The sequence below is a fragment of the Typopeltis vanoorti genome, chromosome 2 (genome assembly GCF_054136105.1).
Source record: "Typopeltis vanoorti isolate ZY-2024b chromosome 2, IOZ_Tvanoo_1.0, whole genome shotgun sequence".
NCBI lineage: Eukaryota > Metazoa > Arthropoda > Arachnida > Uropygi > Thelyphonidae > Typopeltis > Typopeltis vanoorti.
The window spans coordinates 6,935,958-6,957,178 of NC_143550.1; the positions used below are offsets into that span (position 1 = coordinate 6,935,958).

Below are 21,221 nucleotides of genomic sequence, written 5' to 3' on the forward strand. Positions count from 1 at the left end.
GAAGTGAGTGGTATGAGTATAGATAATGAGAGAATGGGTGTGCAAGAGGAGCAGGGAAACGGGGAGGCTCAGGGTGGACAGGGATACACAGCGTGAGAAAGGTGGATGCTCCAAGAGGAGGTGAGAGAATGTGTAGGCAGGAAAGTAATGGGATGATCAAGGATCAAAAGGAAACAGATGGAATTGCAAAGGGTTCTAAAATGAAGAAGCAGAAAGGGAAATGGCCCCAGTCCAGCATGGAGAGATCACATCGAGTGAGTGGTATCAGTGGAACTAGCTGTAGATCCAGAAATGAGTTGTTGTGTTTGTATACCAATGCTAGAAGTATAAGAAACAAGGCGGATGAAATGGTTGCACTAATTGCGTCTGTGCACCCAGAGATTGTCGGAATAAGTGAGACATGGTTAGATGAGGATGACATCCTGACAGGAATAGAGATGGAAAGGTATGATGTGTTTCGTGAGGATAGAAGGGGTAAAAAGGGAGGGGGAGTGCTATTGATGATAGAGAAAGAGTTATGTCCATACAAGGTAGAGATGCAAGGGGGAAATGGGGCCAGTGGTTTTGAGGCAGTATGGTGTGAGATAGAGGTGAATAGAATCAAATACTTGGTGGGATGTTGTTATAGACCTGGTAATGTGGATGGTGGTGATAGTGAAATGTATAGTCAAATAAGCCAAGCAAATAAGAAAAGGGTGATCATTATGGGTGATTTTAATTATGGCAATATAGACTGGAATGAAGAGATAGCAACTGGAAGTAAAGAAAATGAGTTTCTTGAGTTTTTGAGGGATAACTACCTCAGACAGTATGTAACAGAGGGCACAAGAGGATTAAGGGTCTTGGATTTGGTCATCTCATCGGAGGATGTAATTATCAATGAGGTATCAAATCATCCACCAATTGGTGAAAGTGACCATGAGGTGATTACTTGGGTGGTTGCCAGCAGTGCAAGGACCCCTGTGAAAAAAGGGTATATGTGGAACTACAAGGGGGGTGATTATGAAGAGCTCAGGAGACAGCTTGCAGGTGTAGCATGGAATGAGGAGTTAGCTGGAAAAGAGATCAATGCAGCTTGGGGGATTTTCAAAAAATATTTAGTGGATGCAATGTCTAAATGTATACCACGGGTGAGAAGGTTAAATAAGTTAGGTGTGAGATGGATGAATAAAGAGATTAAGCATGCAATACAGAGAAAAAGGGCATTGTGGAGGCAGCATAAGAGAAGTGGAAGTAACCAATTTCATGAGTTCTACAAAGACCAGGCAAGGAGAGTGACTTGGTTGGTGAGAGTAGCTAAAGAGAGGTATGAACAGCAGTTAGCTAATGAAGCTAAAAAGAATCCTAGGGAGTTCTTTCGATATGTAGCCAGCAAAAGAAAGAATGATTATGGAAGGATGACATTGATTGGAGGAAATGGTATAAAGACAGCTGTTGCAGAATGTGTGGTGGAGATACTTAATGAGCAGTTCATAAAGATCTTTCAATCTTGTGAATGTGACTTCATGGAGAGATTAAGAGCAGTTGATGATGGGGAGGAGAGACTGACTGTAAGTGAGCAAGAGGTGTTTGGGGAGTTGAGTAAACTAGATGTAAATAAGGCTGTGGGACTTGATAATATATCACCACGTATTCTGAAGGAATGTGCCAGAGAGTTGACACCTGCCTTGACATATTTTTTTAATACGAGTCTTGCACTTGGTCAAGTCCCTAAAGAGTGGAAGGAGGGCAAGATTGTGCCACTTCATAAAGGAGGTGATCGAACTCAAGCATCAAACTATAGGCCTATCTGTGTGTCGGGTGTTGTGGTTAAGTTGTTGGAGAAGCTTGTGAGAGCTAGAATCCAGAGTTGGGTTGACAACAATGGTATAATCTTTGATGGACAGCATGGATTTGCTAAAGGGAGGTCGTGTTTTAGTAATCTACTTACTTATTACAATAAAGTGACTGCTTCCTTGGACAGAGGAGAAGGATACACAGTAATATACTTGGATTTCGCAAAAGCTTTTGATAGAGTGCCTCATGATAAGTTGACAGTCAAACTAGAGCAGATGGGGTTGGATATTAGATTAGTGCATTGGATTGGAGACTGGCTATCTGATAGGTATCAACAAGTTGTGTATGGGGGTGCAATATCCAGGAAAAGGAAAGTCACTAGTGGAGTGCCTCAGGGATCTGTTTTAGGGCCATTACTATTTAACTTGTATATTAATGATATTGGCGAAGATTTGGATGGAGATATTCAGTTGTTTGCAGATGATGCAAAGTTGGGAAGAACCATAAAGAGTAGTGAAGATGTTGTGGCCTTGCAAGAAGACTTGAATAAATTGAGTGATTGGGCAAGCAAATGGGGGTGTGAGTTCAATGTTGCAAAATGTAAGGTTTTAAAATTTGGAAAACAAAGATGGGATGCAGAATTTATGCTTGGTAAGAATATATTGTTGGAAGTAGAGGAAATAAGAGATCTGGGAGTGATAGTGGATAAGGATCTAAAATTTAGGGGTCACATCGCCAAAATTGTGAAGACAACACAAAGACTTCTGGGAATGATGAGGAGGACACTGACGTGTAGAAGTAGGGAGATTCTTGTTCCATTGTATAAGGCTTTGATTAGGCCACACATGGACTATTGTGCCCAGATTTGGTCACCTGGTTTTCAGAAGGATGAGGAGATGTTGGAAAGGGTCCAAAGGCGACTGACTAAGGTAGTTTCTGACCTCTGGAATGTCGAGTATGAGGAAAGATTGAAAAGATGTAATTTGCAGAGACTAGTGGAGAGAAGGAAGAGGGGAGATATGATAGAGACCTACAAGTTGGTAAGGGGTTGCTATAGGATCAATGGTGGAGAAGTTCTACAGCGAATAGTGGGAGATCAGGGGAGAACCAGAGGTCATCCCTGGAAACTGTATAAAGAGGGTGTGAGTAGGGGAGTGAGAGGCAGGTTTTTTTCGTGCAGAGTTGTGAATGATTGGAATGCCTTGCCTGAGAGTGTGGTGTCTGCAAGGAGTTTGAATGTGTTTAAGACCCGGTATGATGAGATGTGTGTGAGATAAAAGGACCTCCTAGATGAGTCTTTGACTCCATGAGGTCTTGTTTAATAATAATAATAATAATAATAATAATAATAAATAAAACTTTCACTTACATTTAATAGGTTTCATACAAAATTCATAATTTTAAATTTCATAATTATTGCAGTTTCCTTTGCTATAACCAAAATATATTACTTTGTTTGATTGATCAAAAACTGAATTATGAGAATATGGCTATAACTTGTTTTCATCCAAAACATTGTTTCTCCTAATAGCAAAGTATTTTACTCCTGTCACTTGTTTCCTAACTTTCAACTTTTTTGCCATGGTGGGAAACATATTTCCAAACTGGATAACCAGAGTAAGTCAGAGATCTTTTTGTCATTTGCATAATATCTATGTATATTTGCTATATACAATATTGTTCAAGTATACACTTTATTCTTAGTGTGGTTTTTTTGCATGTGATAATAAACAAATCAATTAAAGATATTAAATGAAACATTAATACAGAGCAATGCATGATCTATATTTAAGTTGTAAGTCAGCAGTTAGAATTGAAGGAAATATCAAGAAGATTGTATAGTGTAAAATCAGGGGTAAGACAAGAATGCACATTATTTATCTCCATTCATATTCATCATCTATATAGATTCCATTATGAAAGAAAGTGGCATTAGGCCTGATATCGGAATTGGAGATGTCAAACTTATCTCTTTGCTTTATGCAGATGATGTACTCCTAAACACATCTAGTGCAAGTTTCCAGGATTCTCTAACTAAATTGAATAACAGCTCTAACAAATTTGGCATGAAAATCAGCAATAAAAAGACCAAAACTATAAAAATAGGCAGAAATTGAACACATCAACTGCATTCTGAATGGATCCTATAGAACAAATAAAATATTTCAGCTATTTCGGCACAGATTTTAGTGATGGCAAGTTAAATCTACAAAGCTGGTATGACGGGTAGCCAGCTGAATAAATTTATACGAATAAGAGAGAAATTAGCCAAAATATCAAACTAACAGTATACGAGGGTTGTTTGGTAAAAAAAAAATAAATTAAATCCTTTTTTTTTGGAAAAAAATTCACCTTTATTTCTCAACATAGTCTCCATCAAGGTCTACACATTTGGTCCACCGAGTTTCCAATTTTTTCATCCCCATCTAAAAAGTAGGATTTGTCAAATTGGGCAAAATAGTCATTGACAGCCTTGATATGACATCCTTGTTTGAAGAAAATTTTTTTCCCACCCAACCAAATTTTTAAGTTTGGGAACAAGAAGAAATCAGACAGGGCCAAGTCCGGATAATACGGTGGATATGGAACCAATTCGAACCTCGGTTCTTGCAATTTTGTCATTGCAACAGTGAAACGGTGCATTGTCTTGATGAAAGAGCACTTTTTCATGCACCAATCTTGGCCGTTTTTTCTTCAGTTCTTCTTTTAAATGGTCCAACAATAATGCATAATAGACTCCTGTTATTGTCTTACCATTTTCCAAATAGTCTATCATGATAATTCCTTGAGAATCCCAAAAAACAGTGGCCATCTTCTTCCCAGCTGAGAAAATGGTCTTCGCTTTTTTCAGTGCTCTTTCACCGGGCATTGTCCACTATTTTGATTGCTGCTTGGACTCAGATGTGTAGTGGTGGTGGATCCAAGTTTCATATACAGTCATGAATTGACTCAAAAAATCCTGCGAATTGCGATTAAACATCGCCATACGGCATGTTGAAACATCGATCAAAAACGAGTTTTTGACCAACAGTCAACAATCGCGGCACCCATCATGCACACAGCTTTTTCTTGTGCAATTTTTCGTGCAGGATATTATACACCCATTCAGTTGAGATGCCAAGAATCTCAGCAATCTCACGCACTTTCACTCAGCGGTCTTCCATATCGATATCATGGATTTTGTCAGTCATTTCCTTCATAGTGACCTTAGTTGGTCTGGAGTGTGCTTCATCTTCGCTGGACTTACAACCGCATTTAAATTCATTTATTCAAAAATAAATAGTCTTTAATGCTGGTACAGAGTCCCCATGAACTGCATCTAACTCAGCTTTGATTTGCACGGCTGTCCACTTCTTCAAATAAAATGTTTTATCACTGCACAAAACTCGTTTTTCTCCATGTTTATGAAAAATGCAAACATAGTCATTCTAAATGTTTGCCAAACAAGAACTGCGCATTGCACATGGCTAAAATTTTGCCAGGGGTCATGAGAAAGATGATACGTGCCAACACTGGTATGAATGAATGAATTGTGTCACCATTTATTGGAAATTTACCAAACTTTTCAAACAACCCTCGTACAATACAGTGTTATAAAATAAAGATGTGAAGAAATTATATTCTTGGTTTAATCCTTTATCCAGGTGTAAGCAAACAATGCTTGCATGTGAAGTAGCTTCACGCAATTCGTATACCTTAGTATCCCATGATGCAAAACACATATCCTTATAGACATGTATAATGCTATGAATTATGGGAAGAATCACTACCCAGACCAGTTTACTATAATGCATGTCCGTATGGATATGTGCTTTGCATTATGAGATACTAAGGCACGTGATGTGAAGTCATTAGCCTCTATATATGAGTTGCCCAGTTGTGAAGTTACTTCATGCGCAAACTTTGTTTGCTTACACTTGGATAAAGGATGAAACTTTATCTGCAGAGCTGACTCTGCAGATAAAGAAGCAGCAGAGAAATTGAAACCCCAATTTTTGAAATTCATTGAAGAGAGGGGTTATGTTCCGCAACAAGTTTTCAATGCGGATGAGACAGGCCTATTTTATATGCGAATGTGACAACGAACCTACATAACAAAGACACAAAAGTTGCCCCAGGTTTTAAAGCTTTTTAAGGATAGACTCACTTTGCTTTTTTGTGGAAATGTATCAGGCGACTTCAAGTGCAAGCCTCTGCTCATTTATCGATCTAAAACGCCTCGTGCATTTTGAGCAATTGCCCGTTGTGTGGAAGTGGAATAGAAAAGCTTGGGTAACAAAAGCCCTCTTTAATAACTGATTTGAAAATTCATTCGTTAAAGAAGTCAGACATTACTTAGAACAGCAAAACCTGTGCTTTAAAGTTCTCCTAATTCTTGATAATGCTCCAGGACACGATGCTGAAGCCCTCACAACTTGCATCCAAATGTAGAGGTTTTATTCCTCCCACCTAACACGACTTCCTTAATCCAATCAAGGGATCATAAAAACATTCGAAGCCTGTTATGTCAGGCATGTTTACACCTCTGACAATAAAGCACTAGACGAAGGAAAGCATGACACGCTAATGGCATTTTGGAAGCGATTCAACATAAGCCACTGCATAGAAATGATTAAACTCGCATGGGAACAAGTGAATTCATCAACATCGAATGCTTGCTGGCATCAGCTCTGGCCAGAAGTTGTCAACAATTTTAAAGGATTTCCATCGATTGAAAATGAAGCCAAAGAAATCGTACAAATTGCAAAAGCAATTGGCGGCGAAGGATTTTCAGATATAGAAGAAAGAGAAGTCAAAGAATTAATCGAGAATGACGAATGAAGAATTTGATGATCTTGTAACACCAGCCCACAGTGAAAACAGCGATAGTGAAGAAGAAGATAAAGCACCTTTAACTTACACGGAGTTAAATGAATTGTTAAAAAAGCCAGAGAAACTGTCTGATTTTGCAATGGAGATTGACCCAAATGAAGAAAGAAGAGGACACTTTATGAAAGGCATTGAAAAACTGCGCTCCTTACCGCGAAACTTCTAAAGAGTTGCATCAGTCATTGTCCCAAGCAAAAATTATTAGCTTTTTAAAAAAATAATTGTATCATGTACCTACTTATTAAGCAGTAATAAAAATCCTTTCAATTAACATTTGTTTCATTTTTCCCTTTTAATTACAACAATATTTAGGTTAGTTTAAATTATACATACATACTTTCTTGATTTGAACTATACCTAACACATTTTTTTCCATAGAAAGTTAACTTTGCGGAACATGATTTTGCCGTGCACGCAATGTATTAATGACGTAACCCCCACGTTCGGCAAGGGTTTACTGTATTATTTTGATAAGGTACTTGGTAATAATGAAAATTAAAGAAGGAGTACACAGATACATGAAGTTTCAGAAACCCTCATCTATCCAAATATTTAGTCTGAAACATAGGATTTAAGAAACGTTCGTTTTCTTAAACTCTGCTTCAAATTTGGATAGACGAAACAGCGTGATATGCAATTACATTTTTTTCAGTGTCATTTCAGTTTTGAATGTGGAACATTGAGTGTATTGTGTATTCTGTGTTTAAGTGACTTTGGACAATTTTTGACTTTGTTTTTAATCATGTACTTATTTTTGATTTTTGATGGACAAATAAAATTTTAAAGATAATAGTTTACAAAAATTATAAACATATTAATCAGAGGCACATTTTGCTAAAATGCCAAAATCGCTCGTGGCAGCATACTTTACATCTTACATTGCCCTCAATAATTATAGTTTACCTTTAATTATCAAATTTTCAAATTATTGTATAAATTAATTATTTATAGTAAAATCCGTAGAAGGCAACTGTTTTAAATCGATTTTTTAAGTAAGATTTAATTGTTTTAAACCTATTAAAATTAATAAATTAACTCAAAATTAATAAGTAATAGAAAAAAAATAATATATCAATATGAAATTTATTACCATTTAGATCAGAAATTTGAAAGAGAAAAAGTTATCGGGAGCTACTTTTCTCAAAAGGAAAAGAGAAAAGGAAGAACAAGTAAAGAAAGCAACAAGCAATATAAGGAGATTTGGAATTTGTGTGAGCAAGGTGTTCTCACCTTGCTCACACAAATGGAGTCAGGAGCAGGTTTTTTGCGTGGAAAGTGGTGAGTGATTGGAATGCATTGCCCGAGAGTGTGGTGAGCGCAGAGAACAGTAAATATATTTAAGGCATGGTATGATAAGCTGTGTGTATAATAGTGGACCTCCCACAATGAGTCTGATTCTATGAAGGTTTTTATAATAATTATTATAATTATAAATCATTCACATATCCACAAAATTTTCTTACATGCCAGTTCGCTGTCCCTGTATTAACGTGTATTATATTATTAGCTTGCTAAATGAATTTTGCTGCTTCGTATTTATGACGGTACTTGTCCAATTGAATAATCGATATATTAGTAAAACGAGTTCCTCCTGCTAAATCAAAAGAGACTTTTTTTTTTCCACGCAATGAACATAATAGACGTTTTCATGTATCGCATTATAATAGGATTTTGAGTAACAGAGAAACCATTAAAAGATCTTGGTTAATTTACTCAAGTTCAAAAAATGTAGTATTTTGTTTCTGCTGCAAATTAATTTCTAATATTCGAACTATGAACTTAATTTCGGAAGGAAATAACGATGGGTGAATAGTCCGTTTTTTCCCCCCGTTTTTCTACATTTTTGAGTGCTGAATTGTTTCTCTGAATACGAGTGTACTTCAGTGGTTGTTTTTCGGAAGTTAGTTGCTGTCGCGATATAATATATGTTGGTACCGTCAGAATCGAACGCGTAACGGTGGAAGACAAAACGAAGCGAAGTTACTGTATTTAGTCATATTTCATTTTATTTAATTATATTAGTACTTAAATGTTCTGATGTTTGTACTTTTTTCCCCTCTTATTTATTAATTGAATAATTATTAAGGATTACGCTACTCGGCAGTAAGGAATGATGGTGGATTCAGCAGCAGTCGCAAGTGGCGTAACGCCAAGTCCTCCGCCATTTAAGAACTCAATTATTAGCAATATCATAAGGGACTTTGTGGCATGCAGTACTTGCGGCATGTATGCTTCTAGGGAATTACATATGTGGCTTGTTAAAGAGAGTGGAGAGCGTATGTGCGCAAAATACAGGCAGTTGGAGGAAATAAGTACATTAGATATATCGATATCCGACTTTGTTGCTCCAGGAACGGAGAATGAATGTAGGAAGACAAGTAGTATGATAGGAGAGAATGAGAAAATAATGGTTGATAGTGTGGAAGTTTAGGAGATGGTTTTGTTTGGGAGAGTGAATTTAGATTAAGAGTGACTGACCTGCAGAGGGAGATAGATGAGTTGAAAGAGGAGGTGGAATGTCTAGTGAATGAGAGCAGAAGTATGAAAGATAAGATTAGGAGAATGGAAGAGATGAATGAAAGGCGAATCAGAGTAGGAGAGAGAGAGAATTTAAGGAGTATGAGTGAGAGGTATGGGGGTGCTAGAAGAGGAGAGATTGGAAACAGTAGAAGAGAGGGAATGAGAGAGAGGTATGGGAATGCTAGCAGACGAGAGGATGGAAACAGTAGGAGAGACGGAATGAGAGAGAGATATGGAAGTGCTAGAAGAGGAGAGAATGGAAACGGTAGGAGAGATGGAATGAGAGAGAGGTATGGGAATGCTAGAAGATGAGCGGATGGAAACAGTAGTAGGAGAGACAGAATGAGAGAGGGATATGGAAGTGCTAGAAGTGGAGAAAATGGAAACAGTAGGAGAGAGGGAATGAGAGAGATGTATGGGAGTGCTAGAAGAGGAGAGAATGGAAACAGTAGAAGAGAGAGGTATGGGAATGAAAGAAGAGGAGAGAATGGAAACAATAGGAGCGATGGAATGGTAAGAGGTATAATGTATGGTGACTCAATGATCCGTGGTGTTCAAGATAGGATGCGTGAGGAGTGTTTGCCAGGAGGAACAATAGAAAGGGTGGCTATGGCAATTAAGAGAAGTGAAAGGGTGGATGAGATGATTGTGATGGTAGGAATGAATGACTTGAGTGGTAATGTAAGTCGGGCAGCGAGAGATATGAGATTTTTGCTTGAGACTGTACGGAAGAAGACAGAGAGAGGAAAAATAGTGTGCGTGTTGCCTAGGTATGATAATGATGAGCTGAGCAGAAGAGCGGTGATATTGAATGGCATAATAGCGAGAATGTGTGACAAGACAGGACTGGTATATGTGGATGCTTGGAGTGCGTTTGAGGAAAGAGAGGAGTTGTTTGCGAGAGACCGTTTACATTTGAATGAGGAAGGACGTAGGCATCTGGAGAGATTGCTGTTCTGAACGAGTCAGTGTGTCCCAGGGAGGATGATAGCAGGGGTGGCCTCTTGAGGGAATGGATACTTGGGAGAAGGGAGACAATGTCAGGTAAGACTGAGCCCAGTGGAGTCTAGAAGTGATAATGCTGGGTATAGAAACAATGGCATTTATATGGTGTATACTAATGCCAAGAGTATCCGGAATAAGGGAGAGGAATTGGTGGCGCAGATAGCATCAGCCTGGCCAAAAATTATTGCGATCACTGAGACGTGGTTGGCAGAAGGGGATATAAAAACAGGAATAGAAATCGCTGGGTATAGCAATTTTCGCCAGGATAGGAGGGGAAAGCGTGGTGGTGGGGTGCTGCTTATGATAAGTGATGACCTATGTCCTCTAAGAGTGGAGAATTTGGAAGGAAGTGAGACAAATGATTTTGAGAGCGTATGGTGTGAGGTAGAGGTAGGCAAGACAGGATATTTAGTGGGGTGTTGCTACAGACCCAGGAGCACAGAGGATGGGGACCAGGAGATGTTTAGACAGCTAAGTTTGGCAAGTGCAAGAAGAATGATTGTTATGGGAGATTTTAACTTCAGTAGTATAAATTGGAGAGAGGAAGATGCATGTAACAATAGGGGAATGGAATTTCTAGAATTCTTGAGGGACAAATGTCTTAGGCAACATGTAACAGAGGGAACAAGAGGTTCAAAAATTTTGGATTTGGTTATAGCATCAGAAGAGTTGATAATAACTGAGTTGACGTCTCTCCCACCAGTTGGAGAGAGTGACCATATGGTTTTGACTTGGAAAATGAATAGACATGCAGGAGTATCAAAGAGACGGGAACTTATGTGGAATTATAAGGCAGGTGATTATAATAGTCTTAGACGTCAACTTCGGGAAGTTTCATGGAGGGAGGAATTGGAAGGCCGGGATATCACCAGTGCGTGGGAAATTGTGAAAGAATATTTGTTATCAGCAATGGTAAGTTGTATACCACGAGTGAAGAAGAGGGCGCAATTTGGAGTAAAGTGGATGACAAACAATATTAAACAGGAATTGCATGCGAAAAAGAGGCTATGGAAGAGATATAAGGAGACAGGTGAAGAGATGCATGAGGAATATAAGACACAGGCCAGAAGAGTGACTCGTGTGGTAAGGAAAGCGAAACTGGAATATGAGAGGAGATTGGCCCTAAGATCCAAAGAAAATCCTAGGGAATTTTTTAGCTATGTGGCCAGTAGGAGGAGAAATGACTGTGGAAGAATGATATTGTGGGATAAAAATGGTAATAGAGTGACTGATGCAGAGGACATAGTGGAATTGTTCAATGAACACTTTATTGGAGTATTTCATCCTAGAGGAGTCAGTTTTAATGCTAGAGGGATAGGACTGGTACGAGGTCTGGAGGTACAGGAGGAGAGTGTGTTTCAGATACTGAGTACTCTGGATGTCAGTAAAGCTGTGGGACTGGATGGTATTTCGCCACGAGTTTTGAGAGAATGTGCTAGTGAATTGACAATACCTTTAACGTGGCTTTTCAATGAAAGTCTGGCTTTGGCAAAGGTGCCCAGGGAATGGAAGGAAGGTAAGATAGTGCCATTGCATAAGGGTGGTAACAGACTGGAAGTGTCTAATTATAGGCCAGTCTGTGTATCATCAGTAGTTGTTAAGATCTTGGAGAAAGTAGTGAGGGACCGTGTACAGCATTGGGCAGATGAGGGTAATGTTATCTGTGAGAATCAACATGGATTTGTGAAAGGACGCTCTTGTTTTAGCAATATGCTAGCCTTTTATAATAAAGTTACAAGAGCATTAGATGAGGGAAAGGCATATACTGCAATTTTCTTAGACTTGGCGAAGGCATTTGACAGGGTGCCACATGATAAGCTGATATTTAAGTTGCAGCACATGGGTCTGGATGTCAGATTGGTCAACTGGATTCAGGATTGGCTGTCTGATAGGTATCAGAGAGTTGTGTATGGTGGAGCAGTTTCCAGGAGGGAGAGGGTTACAAGTGGGGTCCCACAGGGCTCAGTACTAGGACCTATATTGTTTAACCTTTATATCAATGACATAGCCAGTGGATTGCAGGGGAATATTCAGTTGTTTGCGGATGATGCGAAGCTTGGAAGGATTATTAGTAATAGTGCAGATGTGGTAGCCCTGCAAGAGGATTTAAATAAGCTAGATAGATGGGCAAATGAATGGGGGTGTCAGTTTAATGCAGCAAAATGTAAGGTCTTGAGGTTTGGGAAACATCGATGGGATGCTGCATACTCTATGGGAGGAGTTATACTGGAGGAAGTAGGGGAGACAAGAGATCTGGGGTTGATGATTGATAGAAACCTGAAGTTTAGGGGACATATTGCAAAGGTGGTGAAGGTAACACAGAGGATTGCTGCTATTATGAGAAGGACACTGACCTGCAGAGATAAGAGGGTTATCATTCCGTTGTATAAGTCTCTGATCAGACCACACTTGGACTATTGTTCTCAGATTTGGTCCCCAGGATTTGAAGGGGATAAATTAACTGTGAAAAGGATACAAAGACGGATGACAAAGATGGTTTCAGGACTGTACAAGGATAGTTATGAGGATCGGCTGAGAGAATGTGGACTGCAGAGTTTGGTGGATAGAAGAAGGAGAGGTGATATGATTGAGACTTTTAAACTGTTGAGAGGTGGTTACAGGGTTGGCACTGGGGAGTTCTTTCGCTTGGTTGATCAGCGGGAAGGAGTGATGACAAGAGGCCATCCCTGGAAGTTACGAAAGGAAACTGTGAGCAAGAGGGTAAGGAGTGGTTTCTTTGTGTGGAGGGTGGTTGAGCCGTGGAATGCATTGCCTGATGGAGTGGTGGGAGCGAGAACGGTCAGTGGGTTTAAGGAGTGGTATGATAAACTTTGTGTTTCTCAGGGGGGGACCTCCCCTCGATGAGTCTTGACAGACTTTATGTCTTAGAAAGGACCTCCCTCGATGAGTCTTTTGACACCTTGGAGGCCTGAATAATAATAATAATAATAACATATGTCCCAAGTTCTTCAGTACCACAAAAAATCTCAAGAACATTTTAATAATTTTGAAAAATGGATTGATTTGGAAAAGAATTTAAAAAATGAAACTACAATTGATCAACATCAGCTAAAATTACTCAAAAAAGAACAAGAGCATTGGATGCAGGTTTTAAAACATATATTATTGGTTATTAAATTTCTTGCAAAAGAAAACATAGCTTTCAGAGGAAGTTCAGATACTCTATATACAAATAATAATGGAAAATGTTTGAAACTGATTGAATTATTCGCCGAATTTGACAGCGTATTACAAAAACATGTAGAATGCATAAAAAACAATGAAATTCACGTTCATTATTTAGGGAAATGTATACAAAACAAAATCATTAATATATTGAGTAATGAAATTTTAAAAAAAAATTGTATCTAAAATAATCAATGCTAAGTATTTTTCAATAATTGTTGATTGCACCACTGATATTTCGTGGCAGGAGCAAATGTCCTTATTTGTAAGATATGTTTCTATAAAAGAAAAAAGATGAAGAAACCCAAGATATTATGCAAAGAGAGGAAAGATTTCTAGATTTTATTAAAATTAATAATATAACAGGAAGTGGTATGGCTGAAGTAATTTTAAAATTATTAGAAGAAAAAAACATATATTCAAAATATCCGTTCAGGGATATGACAACGGATCAAATATGAAGGGGAAGAATACAAGCATTTTTGAAGAACAAAAATCATACAGCATTTTTTTATTCTGTGTTGTACATATCCCTTGAACTTGGTATTGAGCGATGCAGCAAAAGCTGCAATGTAGATATGGTTTTAGTTTTTGACATTATTCAGTCAATCTATAATTTCTTTTCTTCATCAAGTCATCCATGGGAAGTTCTTCTAAACCACAGCGAAAATTTTACTTTAAAACCTTTATGCACGAAGAAATGGGAAAGTCGCGTTAAAGCTTTAATTTTCCTCACAGAAGATGACAGCTTAATTAGGCAACAAGGCATTAAAACAAAATTGGAAGCTAGTTCATTAGCAAAAAAGATCAATTCTTTCAAGTTTATATTTGGTATGACATTCTAAGCGAAGTCAATGCATCTAGCAAACAATTGCAAAATATCTCTTGCAATATTATGGAAGCCTTGAAATCCTTAGATGTCACGAAAAAATTCTTGAAGTCATACAGAAGCGAAAATAATTTTTTGAAAGTTAAGCACCAAGCCCATGACTTTGCTCTAAACATTGGGTTGAATGCTGATTTCCGAACTAACGACAGCACATGAACTCGACATGTAAAAACTCAATTCGATTATGAATGTCCTGACGAATCAATTACTAATTTTGAGCGACAGTTTCAAATTAATTTTTTAATGTAATTCTTGATTCAGCAATAACACCAATTACTGAGAGATTTGAACAGCTAAATAATCATCATCATCATCAAATTCCTGCCATGTACCCTCAAGGGGTGTACAGGATATGATAGTACTACATGAAAAAAATTACATCATTATTAATTTCCTATCTACAATTTTCCTCCAAATCAGTCTGTTACTTGTCAAGACTCCAACCTTATCAGATCTTATATTTCTATCGTCTAAGGCACTTTGTACCGTATCAATCCACCTATATCTTGGTCTTCCTCTGGGTCGTTTTGCTGCCAACCTGGCAGAGAACATTTGTTTTGCTAATCTTTCCTCGCCCATTCTGTTTAAGTGACCATACCACCTCAGATTAGCTCTGCTAATGCATTCCTGGATGCTGACAATGTCAAGTTCTTTCCTAATATCCTCGTTTTTAATATGATATTGCCATTGATGCCATCTGTTTACGCCTATAATTTTTCTCAGGACTCTCATATCTGTGGTCTCTAGTTTTTGGTCAAGTGTTTTACTTCTGACCCAGCTCTCAGATCCATAAGTTAAAACTGGTTTGAACACTCTCTTGTATACAGCTAATTTAGTGTTCCGACTAATTTCTCTCTTATTCCATATGAATTTATTCAATTGACTTCCCACCATACCAGCTTTGCTGATTCTGTTGTCTATTTCTATATTTAATTTACCATCTTCAGTAAAAATTGTGCCTAAATAGCTGAAATGTTTTACTTGTTCCACAGGTTCTCCATTCACAACACAGTTGACATTTTCAATGATTCTGCCTATTTTCATTGTCTTTGTCTTTTTATTGCTGACCTTCATACTATATCTATTACAACAGCTATTCAATTTAGTCAGAGAATCTTGCAGACTTGTAACGGATTTATTTAGAAGTATAACATCATCTGCATAAAGCAAAGAGCTAACATTAACATCTCCAATTTTGCTATCATGTTTAATACCACTTTCCTTCATAATATGATCCATATAGATAATGAATAACAGAGGGGATAATGTACATCCTTGTCTCACACCAGATTTAACATTAAACCATCTTCCTGTACTTCCTTCAATTCTAACTGCTGACTTACAACTCAAATAAAGACTACGTATTGCTTGATATAATGCCCCATTGACCCCATATAACTGCAGTGTATTGAATAGCTTCTCTCTTGGCACCTTGTCATATGCCTTTTCCAGATCGACAAAACTTAAATACAGATCTTTGTATATTCCCATGCTTTCTCGACTATTTGTCGTAAAGTGAAGATCTGATCCTGACAGCCTCTATTTGGCCTGAATCCAGCTTGTTCTTCACCAAGCTTTTCTTCCACAATTCTTCTCAACCGTTTCTCAAGTATACTTGCATAGATCTTGCCAGGAACACTCAGTAGGGAAATACCTCTGTAATTCTCACATGCAGTTTTATTTCCCTTTTTATATATGGGTACTATGAGAGCTCTACTCCAATCATCGGGAATTCGTCCCTCTGTCGAGGCTTTCTGAACTATGCAGTGCAGCCACTGTAAGACTCTTATACCACCATACTTCATCATTTCTGGTCGAATATCATCTACTCCTGATGCCTTTCCACATTTCAAGCCTTTGATGGCTTTTTCTACTTCAAGTATGGATATGTATTCCTGACTGCATGCCTGGTCAGTGTTTTTTACCACTGTGCTGTCATCACTGCTTGTTTCATTTAGCAGTTTTTCAAAGTAATTACTCCATACTTTAAGGATATCTTTTTCTCCCGTTTTCATGTCACCTTTATCATCTCTAATTCCTTTTACAGCACTCTTTCCTCCATTCTTAAGCTTCTTCAACAACCTCCAGAATATTTTGCCACCTTCTTGATATTTATTTTCTATATTCTTGCCAAAGTCCTCCCATGACTTTTGTTTAGCTAGTTTTACACAGTGTTTAGCATTCTTGCATTTGTCTCTATATTCTCTAAGAGCACAAGCTGACTTATTTGACAGGAACTTTTGGTATGCTTTCTTCTTTTCCTTCACTGCCTCTTTAACTTCCTGTGTCCACCAGGGAGTTCTGATTTTTTTATCCTTACAGACAACCTCACCACATGCCTCTCTGGCAGAATAAATAAATATGAATAAATTTTTGTGTTTCTCTTTAACATTGGTAACTTAAAATTCGATAATAATACAGTAAAAAAAGCTTGTTTCGACTTAGAAACTGTTCTGTTTGATGATGATCAAAAAGATATTTCAGCAATAGATTTATTAGATGAATTAAAGATATTCTCTCGGAGGATATCAAATAGTTATTCTCTCAAAGAAGTATTAAATTATATTTGTGCAAATAACTGCATAAGTCTTTTTCCTAATGTGTACACATCACTATGAATTCTTTTAACAATCCAAACACATTTGCAATTGCAGAGCGCAGTTTTTCTAAATTAAGACTTATTACAAATTATTTGAGGTCCATATTGTCCCAAGAGAGATTAGATGGCTTAGCCACTTTATCTATTGAAAGTGATATAGCTGAGACATTAGATCTAGAAGAAATAGTAAAGTCTTTTGCCAAAATTAAGGCTAGAAAGGTTTCTTTTTTTAAATAATTTTATCTGTTAATTCTTAATTTAGATTTTTTCATATTTGTTTTGTCATAGATTTTTGATATTTGTATTTGTCATGTGATTTATGTAATATTTATAAATTGTGTTAAAATTATGTACTCATTATATAATAAACAAAAATATTTTATTTATTTATTCACTATATATAATTTTTATATATACATATACAATTTCAGTCGAAGGGTGGAAAAAAAAAAATCTTGCCCACGCAAAAATTTGCTCAGGCCGGCGCTAGGAATGATGTCATGTCTTTGCAACTTATTATGCACAGATTTAGTTCCCTTATTTTCATGGTGATGAGGATATATTGGAAAAGATCAAGAGAAGATTGACTAAGGTCATAACTGGTCTTTGTAATGTGAGATATGAGGACAGATTGAAGAAATGCAGTTTGCAAAGCCTTGTAAATAGGAGGAAGAGAAGGGATATGGTTGAGACATTTAAGTTGATAAAAGGTTGTTACCAGGTTAATGTGGAAGAAATTTTTTTTGTAAAAAGAGAAAGGAGGGTAGAACAAGAGGACATCCCTTGAAGCTGTATAGCCTTCTCTCTGTGTACAGGGATGCAAACGCACCCTAGACTAATAAAAACATAAATAAATAGCTGCCAAATGGAAAATTTCCAAAGTTTTCCTAGGAATGATATCTGTGATATGTTTCACACACAATTTGAAAAAAAAAATTTCATTGAAATTGGTGAATTTGAATGTAGTAGTAAGGCTTCAAAGGCACCTGAGCGCTAACCATGTACAGGGGTGCATATGCACCCTGATATTCTCCGTACAAAAACCGGTTTTTGTAAGCAGCTGCGTTGGCATTTTTCCATAGTTTGTTTTGTATTTACATTCCTGTTGCCTGAAATATATATTTTTTGCTTTGCTATCATATTTGCTTTGGAACTATATGATTCTTGTATGAGCATGTATATTTTTCTTTGTTTTTAGTCATTTTTTGTTCAGCTTACTAGTGTACACTGAAGCTTAATTTCATTATCTCTAAAATGATTTGATGCAGTTTCAGTTCAGTCTTTGCTTGCGTTTCAAAGAAGTAAGATATGTTTTTTATTGAATTAGTGGTAAGTGTTTGGTATATTCTAGTGGGTTTTTTTTTTTATTGTAAAGATGATGCTAATTATAACATATGATAACATATGTTCAGAGAGTGATTTTATTTATTTTCTTTCGTTTTTAGCTTATCATTTTACAGTTTTCATATTTGATATTGTCTTGCGAATTACGACCTATTATCAGCTGTGTTGTTTATTGCTGTTTTTCTTCATTACTGCTTATTTTACTACTACTTATTACTACTTAGTTTGTTTTGTGATATGTTTATTTTTTTGTTGTAGTTTTTATAGAATTTTTTTTTTCTGTGGATATTTTTGATAATTATGACAAGAAGAAAAAGATGTCATACCAGTTCTGAGTTGAGAGATCTTTTAGAGGAATTGTCGTCAGTGGCTTCATCAGATATGCCAAGCGATGATAATGATGATTCAGATGTGGAATTAGACAACGATATTTTTGTTGGCTATTTCTCAGCTTTTGACGATGTTGCTGAAGAATATATTATTATTATTATTATTATTCCATGCCTCCATGGAGTTAAAACACTCATCGTGGGAGGTCGTTTTTAGGAAATACAAAGTCTATCATACCACTCCTTGAACCCATTAACCGTTCCCACTCCAACAACTCTCTCAGGCAATGCATGCCAAGGTTCAACCATCCTCCACACGAAGAAACCACTCCTCACCATGTTGCGCACAGCCTCCTTTCATAACTTCCAGGGATTGCCCCTTGTCATCACTACTTCCCGTCGTTCCACCAAGTGAAAGAACTCTCCAATGTCTACCCTGTAACTGCCTCTCAACAGTTTAAAAGTCTCGATCATATCACCTCTCCTTCTATCCACCAAACTCTGCAGTCCATATTCCCTCAGTCGATCCTCATAATTATCATTGTACAGTCCTGAAACAATCTTTGTTAAATGCCTTTGTACCCTTTCCACAGTCAATTTCTCCCCTTCAAATCCTGGGGACCAAATCTGAGAACAATAGTCTAAGTTGGTCTGATTAGGGCCTTATACAACGGAATGATAACTCTTTTATCTCTGCAGGTCAGCGTCCTCAGTATTGCAGCAATCCTCTGAGTTACCCTCACCACCTTTGCAATATGCTCCCTGAATTTCAGTTTTCTATCAATCATCACCCCAGATCTCTTGTCTCCCCACCTCCTCCAGTACAGCCCCTCCAATCGAGTATGCATCCTCCCATCGATGGATCCCAAACCTCATGACTTTCCATTTTGCTGCATTGAACCGAGAACCTTATTTATTTGCCCATCTGTCTAGTTTATTCAAATCCTCTTGCAGGGCTGCCACATCTGTACTATTACTGATAACCCTTCCCAACTTCACATCATCTGCAAACAACTGAATGTCCCCTTGCAATCCATTGACAATATCATTGATATAAAGATCGAACAATATAGATCCCAGTACTGAGCCCTGTGGAACCCCACTTGTAACCTTCTCCTTCCTTGATATTGCCCTATCATACACAACTCTCTGATACCTATCAATCAGCCAGCCAATCCTGAATCCATTTAACTAACCCAACATTTAAACCCATGTGCTGCAACTTAATTTTCAGCTTATCATGTGGCATCCTGTCAAACGGCTTTGCAAAATCCAAAAAAATGGCAGTATATGCCTTTTTCTCATCAACTGCTTTTGTCACTTTATTATAAAAGACAATCATATTACTAAAGCAAGAGCACCCCTTAACAAATCCATGTTGATTCTAACAGATAACATTACCCTCATCTACCCAATGCTGTATATAGTCCCTCACTAATTTCTCCAAGACCTTAACAACTACCGATGACACACAAACAGGCCTATAATTAGACACTTCCAGTCTGTTACCACCCTTATGCAGCGGCACTATCTTCCATTCCCTCGGTACCTTTCCTTCAGCCAGACTTTTATTGATAAGCCAGGTCAACAGAGCTGTCAGTTCTTTAGCACATTCTCTCAAAACCCATGGTGAAATACCATCCAGTCCAACAGCTTTATTGGTATCCAGAGTACTCAGTATTTGGAACACACTCTCCTCTTGCACCTCTAAACCCTGATCCTGCCCTATCCTTCTAATATTAAAACCTCCTCCAGGATGAAATGCTCCAATAAAGTGCTCATTGAACAACTCCACTATGTCCTCTGCATCAGTCACTCTATTCCCATTTTTATCCTGCAGTGTCATTCTTCCACAATCGTTTCTCCGCCTACTGGCCACATAGCTAAAAAATTCCATAGGATTTTCTTTGGATCTTAGTGCCAATCTTTCTCATATTCCAGTTTTGCCTTCCTCACCATTCTGGCCACTCTCCTCGCCTGCATCTTATATTCTTCTCGTATCTCTCCTTCACCCCTCTCCCTGTATATCTTCCATAATCTCTTTTTCAACTGCAGTTCCTGTTTGATATTGTTTGTCATCCACTTTACACCAAATTGTGTCCGCTTCTTCACCTGTGGAATACAGCTTACTATTGCTGCTAACAAATATTCTTTCACAATTTCCCAAGCACTAATGATATCCTGGCCTTCCAATTCTGCCCTCCATGGAACTGCCCCTAGTTGATACCTAAGACTACTATAATCACCCGCCTTATAATTCCACATACGTTCCCTTTTCTCTGATAGACCTGCATGTCTGTTCATCTTCCAAGTCAAAACCACATGGTCACTCTCTCCAACTGGTGGGAGCGATGTCATCTCACTTATTATCAGCTCTTCCGATGCTATGACCAAATCCAAAACCCTTGAACCTCTTGTCCCCTCCATCACATGCTGCCGAAGACATTTGTCCCTCAAGAATTCCAGAAATTCTATCCCCTTCTTACTACTTGCATTTTCCTCTTTCCAGCTTATACTGCTGTAGTTAAAATCTCCAATAACAATCATTCTTCTTGCACTTGCCAAGCTCAACTGCCTAAACATCTCCTGGTCCCCACCCTCTGTGCTCCCTGGTTTTTAGCAACACCCCAATAAATATCCTGTCTTGGCCACTTCTACCTCACACCATATGCTTTCAAAACCATTTGTGTCACTGCCTTCCAAA

The 21,221-nt window shown here is 37.8% G+C and overlaps 1 protein-coding gene across 4 annotated transcripts in view; it reads left to right on the forward strand.

The window, feature by feature from the left end:
* Positions 1 to 21,221, forward strand: part of Ent2 (Equilibrative nucleoside transporter 2) — a 419,356-nt gene that overhangs the window by 369,755 nt on the left and 28,380 nt on the right. For all 4 annotated transcript variants that reach the window (XM_090410153.1, XM_090410162.1, XM_090410178.1 and 1 more), the window contains one exon: positions 3,308 to 3,393. In XM_090410153.1, coding sequence (XP_090266279.1) covers positions 3,308 to 3,393 — 86 coding nt within the window. The remainder of the gene's footprint in view (positions 1 to 3,307; positions 3,394 to 21,221) is intronic.